Source organism: Salvelinus namaycush, chromosome 5, assembly GCF_016432855.1.
Source record: "Salvelinus namaycush isolate Seneca chromosome 5, SaNama_1.0, whole genome shotgun sequence".
NCBI lineage: Eukaryota > Metazoa > Chordata > Actinopteri > Salmoniformes > Salmonidae > Salvelinus > Salvelinus namaycush.
The window spans coordinates 56,397,726-56,412,853 of NC_052311.1; the positions used below are offsets into that span (position 1 = coordinate 56,397,726).

General features: G+C 42.7%; 2 protein-coding genes across 2 annotated transcripts in view; both read right to left on the bottom strand.

Annotated features, from left to right (window-relative positions):
- Positions 1-1,590: 1,590 nt before the first annotated feature.
- Positions 1,591-5,424, bottom strand: LOC120048525 (frizzled-1-like). The gene has a single exon (XM_038994588.1). It carries the CDS (start codon positions 5,083-5,085, stop codon positions 3,406-3,408), a length of 1,680 nt encoding a protein of 559 aa, XP_038850516.1. The 5' UTR covers positions 5,086-5,424; the 3' UTR covers positions 1,591-3,405.
- A 5,714-nt stretch (positions 5,425-11,138) lies between these two features.
- cdk14 (cyclin-dependent kinase 14) overlaps positions 11,139-15,128 on the bottom strand; it is a 214,839-nt gene continuing 210,849 nt past the window's right edge. Inside the window, exon 15 of the mRNA XM_038993233.1 lies at positions 11,139-11,249. The gene's annotated coding sequence lies outside the window, so the exon portion shown is untranslated. The remainder of the gene's footprint in view (positions 11,250-15,128) is intronic.

Genomic DNA, 15,128 nt, shown 5'->3' on the forward strand with positions numbered 1-15,128 from the left:
CAGGGAGGCAGACAGAGTGAGACCTAGCATACACATATTATGTGTGTCATCCCGTCTCTCCCGAGCCCGTACGGGAGTTGTAGCGATGAGACAAAATAGTAATTACTAGCGATTGGATACCACGAAAATTGGGGAGAAAATGGGAGAAAATTTATTTAAAAAATAAATAAATAAATAAAATAAATAAATGGCATCCTATTCCCTATGGGCCCGGGTCAAAAGTAGTGTACCATATAGAGAATATGATGCCATTTGTGATGCAGCCTTAGTATATGTTCAGTCAGCGAAGTCAAATCAATAAGGGCTTGAAATTAAGGCATGTACTGTATGTCAATAGAGGTCGGTCAGTGGTACTCTTATAGGCGGAAAACACAGCCCATATAACTATGAATCCAGAGACTAGAAGTGGATATCATTCAGCTAAATGACCTGAAGGTTGCTTAGGCACTGCATTGACTCAAGTCCTCAACGCTGTGCCAAGTACTCACTACATCTCACTGATACTCAACATTTTCACAATGACAATGGGGAGTGTTCTTCAGCACACCTGCTAACCTGCCTGAGACTAAGGGCTCGATTCAATCCGTAGCTCACAATATCTGCGTTGTAGCGCAGTTCACATTTAAAGGTCATTTCCGAGCCGACGTATCGTTTACCATGAATGCAGTCTCCGCGATCTTGGGAACATTGCTTTTAATTGTCACCCGTGCTATAAAGCAGATCTTCAGCGCAGCGGATTGAATTGTGCCCCAACTGTGTGTATGCATAAACTACTGGACATGAGCCATATATATAGTTCACATTAAGTTACGGTCAGCTTAGCCACAAACTATACAGCCACAGACTTCAGAGAAGCTTGGGACACAATAGATACAGGAGTGAACAGAAAAACCTCTATAAAGAGCAACAAACTTAAAGACAACAAACAAACTACCCTAAACAATGGCTGTATGAAAGTTGAGTAGCTGACCTACGTATGTGACTGCCAGACATGGGACACAAGCTATTTTAAGTGCAAAGCAACAATGCCCCTACACAAGCAAGGCCTCTGAGCATTCACAGTGCATACCAACCATTCACAAGATTCCCATGCACCTCATTTAGCCTAACCAGGGAGCTGCATTTGATTAACATCCACCCAGGATACAGAGGTTATTTTTCAAACCAGACTTCACAGTTGGCTGTAACCACTGAGATAAAACTCATGTTCATTGTTGAGCTTTTCCAGCTGTAAAAATGATTGCTATTACCATGTTGTTACAAAGTCAATACTACACAGAGTCTATGAAGCAGATTTGTTGACACTCCAAATCTTAAACTACATTTTAGGCAGGTACCCTAGCGGTTAAGAGCGTTGGGCCAAGAACCGAAAGGTCGCTGGTTCTAATCCCCTAGCCGACTAGTTGAAAAATATGTTGATGTGCCCTTGAGCAAGGCACTTAACCCTATTTGCTCCTGGAAGTCGTTGTGAATAAGACCACCTGCTAAATTACTAAAATGTAAATGTACACTAGGCTAAGAGCATGATTCAATCCATCAACTCTGGTTTATAACACATGAAAATAATAGATATTTCAAATCAACATGACAGTTGGTACAAAGGTGGGATTTTTTATTCTTTAAAGTAATCAGTGTGGATATAAAGAAATGTTTCTATAAATATGTTTTTAATAACAAACAAATGCAGAAAACCAGAATTAAACATAATAGATGTCAAAGGCATGAACATGTTGTTTAATAGAGAGCCATCCATGCATTTAGGGTAAAATAACTGTCATGCATTTGACAAGAACATAACAGAAGATGTTTGAGGTGGGGACAGATCACGGTGTCTTCCTTTATAAAGCCGAAAGACAGCTGCTCATCCTGCATGGTTAGCACCAACACACAAACACAAACACAAGCACACACTTAACCAGGAGAGAAATGACTCAGGGGTGAAAAGGGACTGCTCAAAGCTGCCACCTGGGCCCATTGCAAAAAAATACAGCCACATTTTGCCAACAATTACCTTCTGGGGAATAATCATTTTCTGACTCTGATTACCTATAGGTCTGAAAATTACAAAACGCACTGTCCTATCTCCTTCAATTATTCATTTGTTTTCAGTTTTTATAAGCCAATTATACAGCCGGCTGTAGAGTAGGCTACTGCGTATTTCAACTTGTTCATTAGTGAAGGATTGGTATTTCAGCTGTCTGTATGTCTGTCTGTCTGTGAGAAAGCATTAGGGGTGCAGCTGATGTGTTATGTAACCCACCTCTGAGTCTGAGCTGTCTCTGTCCAGCATTCTGTATTCCCCTAGCCTGGTCCAAGACCTGATTGTGCTGTCCTGCCTACTCCTATGGTTCTTCGGGGTTGGCAAGACAGCACAAACAGATCTGGGACCAGGCTAGTATTTCCGCTCAAAGTGCTCAAAAAGGTAAACAAAGCCACAAACAACGTGTGTCTGTTCTGTGTTCATAGGCAGCAGGGCTATCTGAAACACATAAACAAAATGTTGAAAAGATACTGCAAATGGTTTACTTTCATTCTATTACAATATTTTGTCACCAAAAGACGGCTTTTAACTTTGGTGCCACTATTTGGGCTTTATTTTGGGCTAAATGTTCTCATTCTGGCTCATTCTCATTCAGGTTATGAAAACATGTGTATTTGGAGGATTCGTGTCATGTAGGCTACACAGTACATGTGCACACAATACCAAACCTATACCCACTTTCTTGTTATAAAAATGCTGACTGTACTTTTAACCGTAAAATCCGAGGCATTTATAAATATGTTGAACACATAATCCCAAACCTATACCTCGTTTTTAAATACATGTTGATCGTATTTTTAACCTTCAAATCCCAGGCATTTAGGCATTTAGAAATATGTTGAATAGAAGAGAACAGTTGGACAGAAAGAACAGCAGTATAATAGGGGATAAGGACCCACGAGGAAGCAATTGTTTTTCACGGGACTCTGCTGCTTAGAATAGAAACAATGTTCCAAGCCAGTCTACTGATCAAACACAGCTACAACCCTCTCCCAGCAGTGACCAAGCCAACTCAGGTCCTAAGACAACCACATCCTTAATGCTAAATGCTCAGGCAGCTGGCTCTTTATCACCAAGGTCCATTTCCATTATGCCCAAAGTGTGTCAAATAAATGTTGGTTTTAATAGAGGGAAACACTAAAAAAGAGAATTTTGATCTTTAAATACAAATATATACTTACAAAAATCTCACAAAATGTTTTATGTACAATAGAAACATCATGTACCAATGAGTGTCTCTGCATGGCAATTAAGTCCAAAAACGATTATCATTCATTCAGTCTGTAAATAAACAATTTTTTTTGTGTGTGGGACGCCCATCATAGGCTACAGTACATCCAGAGGTCTCACCCCACTCAGACCACTCACACCGTGGTCTCTCCCTGTCTGTTGTTAGCCAGTCTCGTATAAAACCTCTTCCAGGAGTTGAGGGTCTTCCCAGACCAGATCCAGAACCCGGACGTTATCCCCACGATCAGAGTCATGAGGTACTTGATCATGAAGACGGTGAAGTCGGGGCTCATGTTGGGGTGTGGGTGGGCCGGACAGGGCACGGCATACGTCTTACACGTCTGGCTGATCCACGTCCTCTCCCACTGCTCCCGGAAGGCCTGCTCGTAGAAGTAGCAGGCGATGACGATGGTGGCGGGGACGGTGTAGAGCACGCTGAAGATCCCTATCCTCACCATCAGCTTCTCCAGCTTCTCCGTCTTGGTGCCGTCGTGCTTCATGATGGTTCTGATCCGGAACAGAGACACGAAGCCGGCCAGGAGGAACGAGGTGCCGATGAAGAGGTAGACAAAGAGCGGCGCTAGGACGAAGCCTCGGAGAGCGTCCACGCTGTTGATGCCCACGAAGCACACACCGCTAAGGACATCCCCGTCCACCTGGCCCACCGCCAGGATAGTGATGGTTTTAATGGCAGGCACAGCCCACGCCGCCAGGTGGAAGTACTGCGAGTTGGCCTCGATGGCTTCGTGACCCCACTTCATCCCTGCTGCCAGGAACCAGGTGAGGGCCAGGATGACCCACCAGATGGAGCTGGCCATGCTGAAAAAATACAACATCATGAAGAGGATGGTACATCCCTCCTTTTTGGTACCCTGCACCACAGTTCTAATGTCGTTGTCAAACCTGTCATTGCAAACCACCTTGTCCTCAAGGAGAAATCCAGCTATGTAGGCAATGGATACCATGGTGTAGCAACCGGATAGGAAGATAATAGGACGCTCAGGGTAGCTGAAGCGTTTCATGTCCACCAGATAGGTTAGAACGGTAAATAACGTGGATGCACAACATAACACGGACCAGATTACTATCCATATCCTGGCGAATTTTAACTCTTCCTCGCTGAAGTACATCATTCCGTTAGATTTATTTGGCTCGCACGGTGCGCCACAGTCATCCTCACCGAGAAAACGGTAATTCAAATAAGTGGGTACTTTCAGAGAAGCCGGGCACTTGAACTGTCCTTTTACAATCCCAGTATCGTGCGGAGGCTCCGTTACATCAGGGGTGGGATTGACCGGTGTGCTTTGACCCGAAATATTCTGCCCGACGCACAGCTCGCCCGCTCCGTGAACCGGGAAAGACTCGCAAGCGAGGCTGACCGGCCACTGAAAACCGAATTTGTTCATGAGCGCCTCGCAGCCCTGTCTCGCCCTCTCGCACAGTGACCTGCACGGGGGAAGCGCCTGCTCAAGCACGGTGCATACAGGCGCATACATGGAGCAGAGGAAAAACTTTAAATCAGGAGAACACTGAACTTTCACAAGCGGATAAAACTGGTGTACCTCGAGCCCTGCTTCCTCCTGGTTTGTGTGTCCTAGTAAATTTGGCATGATGGTCTCGTTGTATGCGATGTCTGTACAAAGTGGAATAGAAATCGGCTGGCAAAAGCCGTGCTCCGGAATAGACATTCCCCGGTCGCCATACTGTCCATTTACCCTTATAGATCCTAAACTGATCAATAAAAACACCTGCAAAAATATACACAGTACTCTGTTGTAATCCATTGCGAAAGCATTACGCACCGCCACAGACATACTTTCTTTGCAGTTTCTTCCAAAACTAGCTAGCTCGCCAGCTAGCGAGCCACTACTTCCCCGCTCCCTTTCTGTGTTGGGTTTTTCTTTCCTTGTAAATGTAACATTACTCCCTTCCTGCGTAACTTTTGGTTGTTTTCGCTACTCCCCGCCGTTGCGCAGAGATGTTGAAGGTCCCCTAAAATCGAAAAATATCGCTGACAGAATTTGGAGAAAAAAATCCGACCTACTATACACAACACACAGGTCCGGACTCCGCAATGTTCTTCTGCTACTCTAGCTGCGCGACAAACATGATAGCCTCTCTCTGCTCTGCGCTGTTCAAACCTGTTTCCAGGCGCCCTGCTGTCTCAGTGAGCCGTCTCTCTCCTCCACATGGAAAAAAGGGTTGGACTAACAGATGGCATAGTTTAGGGATCGTCTACAATTGTTCATCGTGTGCATGGCTGATGAGTTTCAATGTCTTAGTTATATAGCCGAAACAATGTTACATATTTCAAAGAAGAATTATGCCCTTATAAATAGGCCTATGATACTTCTGAAAGCCACATCTAGGACTACAGATGGAAAAGGAAATACTATTTTACAAATCTGACAGAAGGCCTATTGTTTATATGAGCAAACCCTTTACCCTTAATTCACTTCTATGTTCATTAAAACTGTGAGGTATTGACTCAGAGATATCCTATTAGACCTCCTCAAATAGCCTACTATTGTAACAGTCCAGACCCCTTGATATTATCATCCAGTAAAACTGTGTGTGTCTGTAAAACACACAAAATAAATGCCATGCGCTTTCCATGTTACAAATGAGTATAGCCTAAACAGGTATTTTAGACAGGGAAGAACAACCAGCATAATTATAATCGGTCTCCCCTTTCAACCATAATGTCGTCTCCACCGTTAGGCCCTAGGGGGCAGGGATGAAAGTGGTTTGTCACCACGAGCCTTTGGGATCAGAGGGGTTTCAAACCCAGCTCCCACAGTGGTGCGCGCAGAGGGAACAGTGGGAGGGAGAGACACTGTGTAGAGGAGAACAGGAAGGAAACCGTGAGAGAGAAAAAGAGAGAGAGAGCAAGAGAGAGACCCTGTGTAGAACACCAAAGGAAGGAAGGGAGAAACTCCACTACAGTGAGCTTAACAGGGCTGTCCTGCCCCCCTTGACTTTCAGGGAGTCTATTATCTCTCATTTGTCATCAACTGTACTGTACCTTACTGTTCACTAGAGCTATATTAGATAATGTAAGGCTGTTTATTGTACAATAACAGTATCATAACAACATAAATAATAATCAAATCAACTACTGTTGCAACCATCAATAACACTATGACCAGTTATAGCGCATCAATAATATGATTAGGCCAAGAGATATGAATCAAAACGTATTTCTAGTTATCAACCTGTGGTTATGTGTGTGGTTATGTGTGCACAGGAGACTGTCACAGAGCACTCTCTATTGAGAATTCAAAACAACATGGCTCACTAGCTGAGGCCAAGCAAATACAGAGGATCCCTAATGTTAATCCGTCACCCAGGCATTCTGACTGGTTAGGAGGCATGTCTGTTTGTGGGATGTAGAGGGAGTCAATAAGTATGTAATATATCCTGGCAGAAGAATGCAGTGAGATTTGGTTCTTCAAGCTACACCCTGCCAAGAGAGACACACAAAGTCAAAATGACTTATGTTACTAAATGTCTTGTTTTAGGGCTGGGTGTCTAGCCAAGTCTATTCAGTTTGGAATAAAGTTGTCCACAGCAATCAACGTTACAAAGACAAAGTTAAAACCTTGAGTCAGATTTGACCTTCATGCAGTTGATATATGATCCAACATTAAAGAGATAAACTGGAATTAACTATTGGAAATGCATTTTTTGGTGGGGAATTTTTTGGTGCAAAACAGTTTCAGAACCATTTATGACCACATGCAATAACCACAGAACAGAATAGAATGACTTCATGTTTTTCCAAAGAAACTTTAAAAACGTTATGAACATTACATTCTTACAGCAAACATTGTGTTGTTACAGTTTCCATGTATTTTTCTCCTACCTGTCTGTCACAGCAGTCATTATGACCCGGAGGTTGTTTGTTTTCATGTTATAAAGTATATCTGTTTAAGGACCAGTAGGCTTGAAAACTGTACTCATAAGTGAAGTTACATACTTTTTCATATATGCATCCCAAATGGCACCCTATTCCCTATATAGTGCACTACATTTAACCAGAGCCAATAGGGCTGCAATTTAGGATGCAGACTTGGAGATGTTGTTGACCTATTAGTATGGTTTGAATCAGAGACATAACACATTGGTGGGTGTCCAGAGAAAACACTGTTGTGGTACAATACAAAGAAGGACTCTGTAATCAGGCCAGCTGAGCTCACATCAAACAGGGACTGGTAATACAGGATAAATCACTAGAAACTGTTGCTGGTACAGTTGAGTAAATTATGCCTTAAAAAAATACTAAGTACGGTACTTTGATCAATTCCAGGGATAACTAATTTCCGGAAATAGCTAACTATGTAAATACTGATGAATAGGAGGACAAAGGCAACCAATATCCACACCAGCATGACCACACTAGATTGGAGTTGTGGTAGAATTAGTATGAAGTAAGTATGTAATACATGAGCTAACAACAGCTGTTTTGCATTGGTAGCTGAACACAGTTTGAAGCATTAATAAACTTTATTTATTTCAGGTAAACCAACAATAAACAACATTTACAGAAGGACATTACATCTTCCATAATAACATTACATACAGGTTGTAACAAATAGGTAATGCAACAGCTATTCTACTATTATATCCTAAGTTTCAGTTTATAAAGTGACCGGTAACACTTCTTCTATGTCCGAAACCACTTGTGAAAAATGATGTATTTTCAGTGCATCATACAAAAAAGAAAAAATAGATACGCAAGTGAAGCTTTTTTGTACTGGAAAACACAGATTCAGTGTTGAGTACAGCGGGGGTTGCATGTCTGGTTCCAAAACGCCTTTCCCAACATATACTGTACGTCTACGCAGTTAAGAAACTGACAAGGCCAAAAAATATACTGTATGTGTATATATCCATATATATTTTATACGAATCCTCTCTTTTATGGCGTTAAGGAGACACGCGTGACCCTGTATGTACGCAAACATAGTACAAGCGTCACTATTACATTTTACACAAGGCGTTTCACCTCCCATTTTCTATACAGCCTAGTAAGACAGTTTATAACAAAGGATACAAAATGATTAAATATTGACATGTATCTCGAAATATGACTCAGAATGTGCACATTCCGTAGCATGACAAATATAGCAAACAGATTAATCTTAAGCCATTCCCCAATTCAGATTTGAATGGTGTATTTGTAAATGCATTTTATTAAACATCTGGAAGTTAACTTTACAAGCAAGAACCAATGGTAACATTAAAATGATAGTAGGCCCCATTAAAATGTTAATAATTTTGACCACCACAGTGCTCAATGTGCAATTTCACTACTTCTTTCCGAAGATTTCCCTTCATAGAGAAAATGCTTTTAATTCCCAAAGGAGAAAAAAAGAGCTTTCAGGAACTCCACCCACGCAGGCAGGCAGGTAGTCCAAAACATATACAGTATTTTCATGTTTATGTGATATCGCAGGCAGGCGGCAAAGGAAGAAACTTCTGGGACACAAAGGCACAAAATAAAAAGGTGGAAAAAGAAAAGAAAAGTGATATGCCACACAGAAAGCAGGAGAGTAACGTATCAACAATAATTATTCAGCTGCTAATACCTCCTGTATCCCATAAAGCCATGCAAGGCCGAGCAGAGCGAGCTGGGCGATCTATCTCAGCACAGCTCTCTGATATTAACCCTGCTCTGTCACGCTGCTTTAGTCACATTAAGACGCCACTCTAGACTCTCCACCCTTCCTCACCGTCTTCACTACCACAACACAGAATCACTTGCCACACCAGGAATGACACTGAAGTTCTATGAAATCACTTCAAGTATTTGTAGTAGTTCTCCTTAAAAAGTCTCACTGGGGTTGGAAACTGGGGTCTGTCGGCCTATATTACGGTTGCCAAGGGAGGGCACTGATATTTCTAGTCTGTGCAGGCAAGGGCATGTGATTAAGGACAACACACGGCAAAAAGTGACATTTTTAATAAGCTGGAATGTACAGTAGGACAAGTAGATTAAAAAAGTGCATTCTCAAAAAGCTAATGACACAAGTCGTCACTATCACTGTGTTTCTCTGTCGTTGCCTCGAGTGCTCTATATCACACCGACCACCACTAGAGATGGTGGGACAATTAAAGCTGTAGCATAACATGGACTTGGCCATATGGCGAACTATGTCAAAGCTTTCTACAAGACTCCTTTCTTTTTAGTGTCTCCTCCTCCTCCTCCCTCTATGATAGACTAGCAGGCGAGGCAGGGGTGGAGAGGGACTGTGTGTGGCCAAGTGTCTACAATATAATACCTGTGACTGTCTCTCATGTGTTCTCATGTGTGTGTGTTAGTGTGTGTGTGTGAATGTGTGTGTGTGTGTGTGTGTGTGTGTGTGTGTGTGTGTGTGTGTGTGTGTGTGTGTGTGTGTGTGTGTTAGTGTGTGTGTGTGAGTGCACACACACGTCTTTCTAAGGGTGTCAGCGTGGATTAAGAAAACTAATGTCTCCTGATCGTCAGTGTGTGTCCATGATGTCTCACTCAGAACTCTCCTCCCCCTCCTCTACTTGTGAACAGTACAGGCCCATTCAGATTAGTGGTAGATTTCAAATCAATCCATAAAAAGGGGAACCCATATTCTCCATGTTACTGGTCATTGCTATATTACCTAGCTCACACATGACTAATATGAGCAGGTATTTTTATACAAAACAACACCCAGTTGAAAATCGAACACAAAGAGATCTTTGTACCAGCCAATGAAACAAAACTATTTGTTAGATCAATATCACATGATATCATAAAAAGTGCTCCTAATAATTGTATTGACGTGATAGCTGAGACAAACAGCCAATGACGTAATCGTCTAAAAACATTTGTGATGACGTCTGATATACAGTACATTACTGGACGGTGACAGTATCAAAGGACGTGAAGGAGAAGAGGATTGTCATGGGTCGAAGTAACCTAGAGATCAAAATCCCACTGAGCCTATTGCCATTGTGTTTTACCATCTAGATACAGTGTACAACAGGATGCGGTATAGATTACAGTACCTCATGGCCTACATGGAAGCACCAATGAAAGGGTATTGCCCATGTTTGATGCACACGCAACCACACAGATATAACACACCCACATACACTTGAGACGAATCACAGCGAATTTACCATATAACATGTGACTCTTCACGATGTCATCGATGCTCATTGCTTTGCGTGTATGCATCTTCTCCAGCAGAGACGGATTATTATCACCAATATCACTATTACAGTATTACTACCATTGCTCTTATGATTATTATTGATTTGATGTCATTTGACTCTGGCCTGACAGTTACAGAGGAGGAACAGTTCAAAGTTAAAGAGAAACATTACTACTGCTTGTCATTCTCAGTTAAAGTTTGTGTTGTGAGTGTGAGTTAAACTGTCCAGTGGGTGTGTATCTGTGTTTGTGTACGTGTGAGTTTGTGCATGCGTGCGTGAATGCATGCAAGTGCAGCATGTTAGTGAAAGAATGTAAGCTTTCTTGGAGTCCGTGATATATTTTCTAAATATGAGTATACTGTACATACAAATATACATTCTTACATAGGTAGTTAGAAACACAAGCCACAGTATGTATCAATAGTATTGTGAAGTCCCTTGATGATTAAGGGTATTGTAAATGTGTCAACGATATATGAGTATCATAACATTATAAAAGTCAACAAAAATTGCAAATTATAAAACTGAAATTGGAGGTGTCACCCACCAAAATGTATACACTCAGGCACACACACACACACACACACACACACACACACACACACACACACACACACACACACACACACACACACACACACACACACACACACACACACACACACACACACACACACACACACACACACACACACGGTTGGAAAAGTAATAAGTTAAAGAAACAGAAGAGGGTATGTGATCCCGGTGGCTCCTCCATCTCAGTGTCTTTGTCCTTCTCTCTTGGACTGACCACAGCAGCAACCTGAAAAACACAGACACAAACACATGAGTTAATCTGCCAACTGGAAATAAACTAATCACAACTACCTTATTTCTGAACGACCCCTTAGGAGAGAAGTAAAAAGAGAGAGAAAAATAGAGACACAGAGAGAGAGAGAGATTGAGAGAGAGAGAGATAACCCAGTAGACCTGGCTGGCTTGGAGCACTCCTCTAATCCCTTTCTTTCTTTCTAGTGACCATACTGCAATAATAAATAATGCATGTCTCTCCTTGTGTCCTCTCTCTCTCTCCCCGCTCTCCCCCCCTTCTCTCTCTCTCTCACTCTTTCCCCCCTCTTTCTCTTTCTCTCTCGCTCAGCCTTTGGAAGTCCATTCCCAGTGGATGTGAGGCAGTCTATGCCAGGAATCTGAAGACTTGGATGGACACCTCCTTTATCTGCTGCTCATACAGCTCTCTGACTCAAAAACACATACAGGCGGTGTAGGAATGTGTGTGTGTTAGTGTTTGTGGGCGTGTGTGTTTGTGTGCGTGTGTGTGTGTGTGTTTGTGTGTGAGAGAAAGAGAGAGGGGTAAGAGAGAGAAAGAGAAGTAGTGAGAAGATGAGCTTGACTTCAGGTTGCATTGTGTAAAGCAGGGATAGAGTATGGAGTCTTGTTTAGGTCAAAAAGGACACCGCGAGATGAACAGAGTGGACATAGGACAGAAACAGAGAAAAGGGGATAAACAGACAGAGAGAGAAAAGGAGAGAGGATGTGAGGCTGAGAAGTTCAAGGTCACAGAAGCACTCAGTCTCTCTCCCGTTCATCTCTCTCTCTTTCTCTGCCTCAGGGTGAGTTATTGGATGGCAGGTCGTGAGGCCCACACAGAGGGATCTCTCTCTCCTTCCTCTCTCCTTTTGCTCTCCTCCCTACAGTATCATATACTCTTTAAGTCAACAATGGAATGTGTTGTTTTTGGGGCCTGATTTAGTCCTGTGGGGTGAAAAAGTACTAAAGATGAGTGTGTGTGAGTGTGTGTGAGTGAGTGTGTGTGTGTGTAGGGGGTTCCGCTTAAGGAACCAGATGGGTAGGATTTGTAGGGTGTGGCCATGTCCAATAGGGCCAGCTGTTGTCTGTCATACAATGGTGAATAGACAGAACCCTACCCCCCCCCCCCCCCCCCACACACACACACACACAATGACATCATTAAGAAGGGAAAGTGCTTAGTGCTGGGATATTTAACAATGGAGAGAGAGATCGAGAGAGAGAATAAGAAGAGGTGACTACAAAAAAAAAAACACAAGCTAACCTCTCTCTCTCTGATCACCCTTCCCCCTCCACTCGCCCACACCCGCGTTTGTAGCCTGCTCCCAATTTTCTCCCCAATCCCACTCCCCCCTCTCCCCCCACATCACAGTCTCTCTGAGGCCATGTTCAAATATCAGCACAGTTCTCCTCTAGATGTTCATCGGGCAGCCAGTCAGTCTTGCAGTGAGCGGGTCGCTCCCCAGACAATCCCCTCCTCTACACACACACACCTTTCATCCCTTATATCTGCCTGATCAAAGAGCCTGTCACTACTGTGAAGCAGCAGCTCTGGAAATACTAATAACCCCAGATGAACACCTCAGAGAACGGAGACAGAAAAAACCTCTCAGGTGTTGCAGAATACTAACATACTTCAAATAAGCCTAAGTTGCATATAACACCAGAGGCATAATAATGTAGACAAAAAACACAGAGGGGTTTTAAAACAGTCAAATACTTCAAATAGGCCTAACTAGCTTATCAATGAGTACATTTACATGCACACTAATCATTTGATATTAAACTGATTATGGCAGTAGGCAGATTATGCATTAGTCATGTAAACACCTTGCTCTGCTTAGCTTAATCGGCGTAAGGTCAAAATCATAGTAGGCATACGGCGATTAAAACACCTGGTGTTCTGCGCAATCTTTCAAATGATTAGGACATGTAAAAAAAAGACCTTAATTGGCGTTCCAGTGGTGTATTAGATCTGGGCATATGCTAGCACCAGCCCAGCGAACCTCCCTCTTTAGTACAAGGGAAGTGAGTTTGGAACAACTGAATGTATGTGACTTAGAAGTGGTTTTCACATACAAACTTTTTATGTCCCAACTCAGAATCAAATATGCTTCCCAAAATATGCTTCCCAAAAAGAACATGGTAAAACATTTATTTTGATTGGTGATTTTCTGCATTTATCAGAGTGCCATCAGATGTGTCCATCTAAACAGGATTATTAGGGAAAACGGTCTTCTTGCAAAGCATGTAAACGTTTTAATCAAACTATTATATTAATCTGACGATCCACAATAATCGCATTACTGTGTGCATGTAACCGCACTCAATTACATTTTTACAGGTGTCTTTAACAAACGGGATTTGGTTCTAAATTCTACAGATTATTATCAATCCAAAACACCCTGAATTAACAGGAGTTTACATTGATAGTCAGGCAAGCTTGACTGTCACGGCCGTTGAAAGAAGTGGACCAAAGCGCAGCGTCGGTGAGCGTACATATTCCTTTTTATTAGAAATGACGCCGACAAAAACAATAAACAATACAAAACAACCGTGAAGCTTAAGGGCTATGTGCCACAAACAAAGTTAACTTCCCACAAACACAGGTGGAAAAAAGAACTACCTAAGTATGGTTCTCAACCAGAGACAACGATAGACAGCTGCCTCTGATTGAGAACCACACCCGGCCAAACAAAGAAATAGAAAACATAGAAATAAAGAAACTAGAATGCCCACCCTAGTCACACCCTGGCCTAACCAAAATAGAGAATAAAAACCTCTCTATGGCCAGAGCGTGACATTGACTGAGGAAGCCTGACACCCCCTGCCTACCCTCCCTCCAGAGATCACGCCCTCTGACCCCTAACCCCCACAGCGGTCCCGTCATGTCTGATCCCAGGGTAATGAGGTGCGTCAGCCCGCCATTAAACATCACTCACACAACACCCTCAGCTGAGACAGCCCTGATGCTTTAACACACTGTTTTACGTGCTGGGCTATAAACTGTGTGTGTGGGTGTGTAGGTGTGTGTGTTAGTGAATTGAGGATTTGGAGTGATTTTAATTAAGACAAATCATTTTCCAGTTCTTTAAAAGCACAGGTTTAATTAAAAACTCCAAAGGTTCCCTACTGGATGTAGACTGGACTTAAAAGTTTCCCGTCATTAGAATGACAGGAATGCTGTGTTATGGCTACTGCTGTGTTGGGTTGCCATGGCTACTGCAGATTTCACTGGTCTTACATGAGCAGCCGTTTCCAGTGTACTAGTAACAATAATTAACCATTTAGAATGCCTAATTCATCTAAATTATACACTCTCTGTCTCTCTCTCTCTCCCACACACACACACACACACGCACGCACGCGCGCAGAGAGTCAAATCATCCCAGAGTCGTGGGTTCCATCGGTGGTTTGCAGATTGTTTTCTCTGCTTTAACAGACTAACAGAAATCTCCCCACCTGTTTGCTTAGAGGAATGCCCTTTACATGTACATTTATTTAACAAGACATGGAGCTTGTCTGTGGTGTTTTTTTCTGGTAGGGTTCCAGCCATGGTTTATCACTAATAAAAACAGTGTGAGTACCAGAGCCAGTCAGGCAGGGCAGCCTAATGTTTACCAGTCTATAGTCCTATAGCCTGTCTCAGTACTACGCTCCCTTCAATAAAACAGCACTCTACATATCCATACACCCCTGCCTGCCAGGCTAAAGAAAGAGAGAGAGAATTAGAGAGAGAGAGAGAGAGAGAGAGAGAGAGAGAGAGAGAGAGAGAGAGAGAGAGAGAGAGAGAGAGAGAGAGAGAGAGAGAGAGAGAGAGAGAGAGAGAGAGAGAGAGAGAGAGAGAGAGAGAGAGAGAGAGAGAGAGAGAGAG

Coding starts and splice junctions, on each gene's coding strand:
- LOC120048525 (XM_038994588.1), bottom strand. CDS start 5,085: ATGTCTGTGGCGGTGCGTAATGCTTTCGCAATGGATTACAACAGAGTA.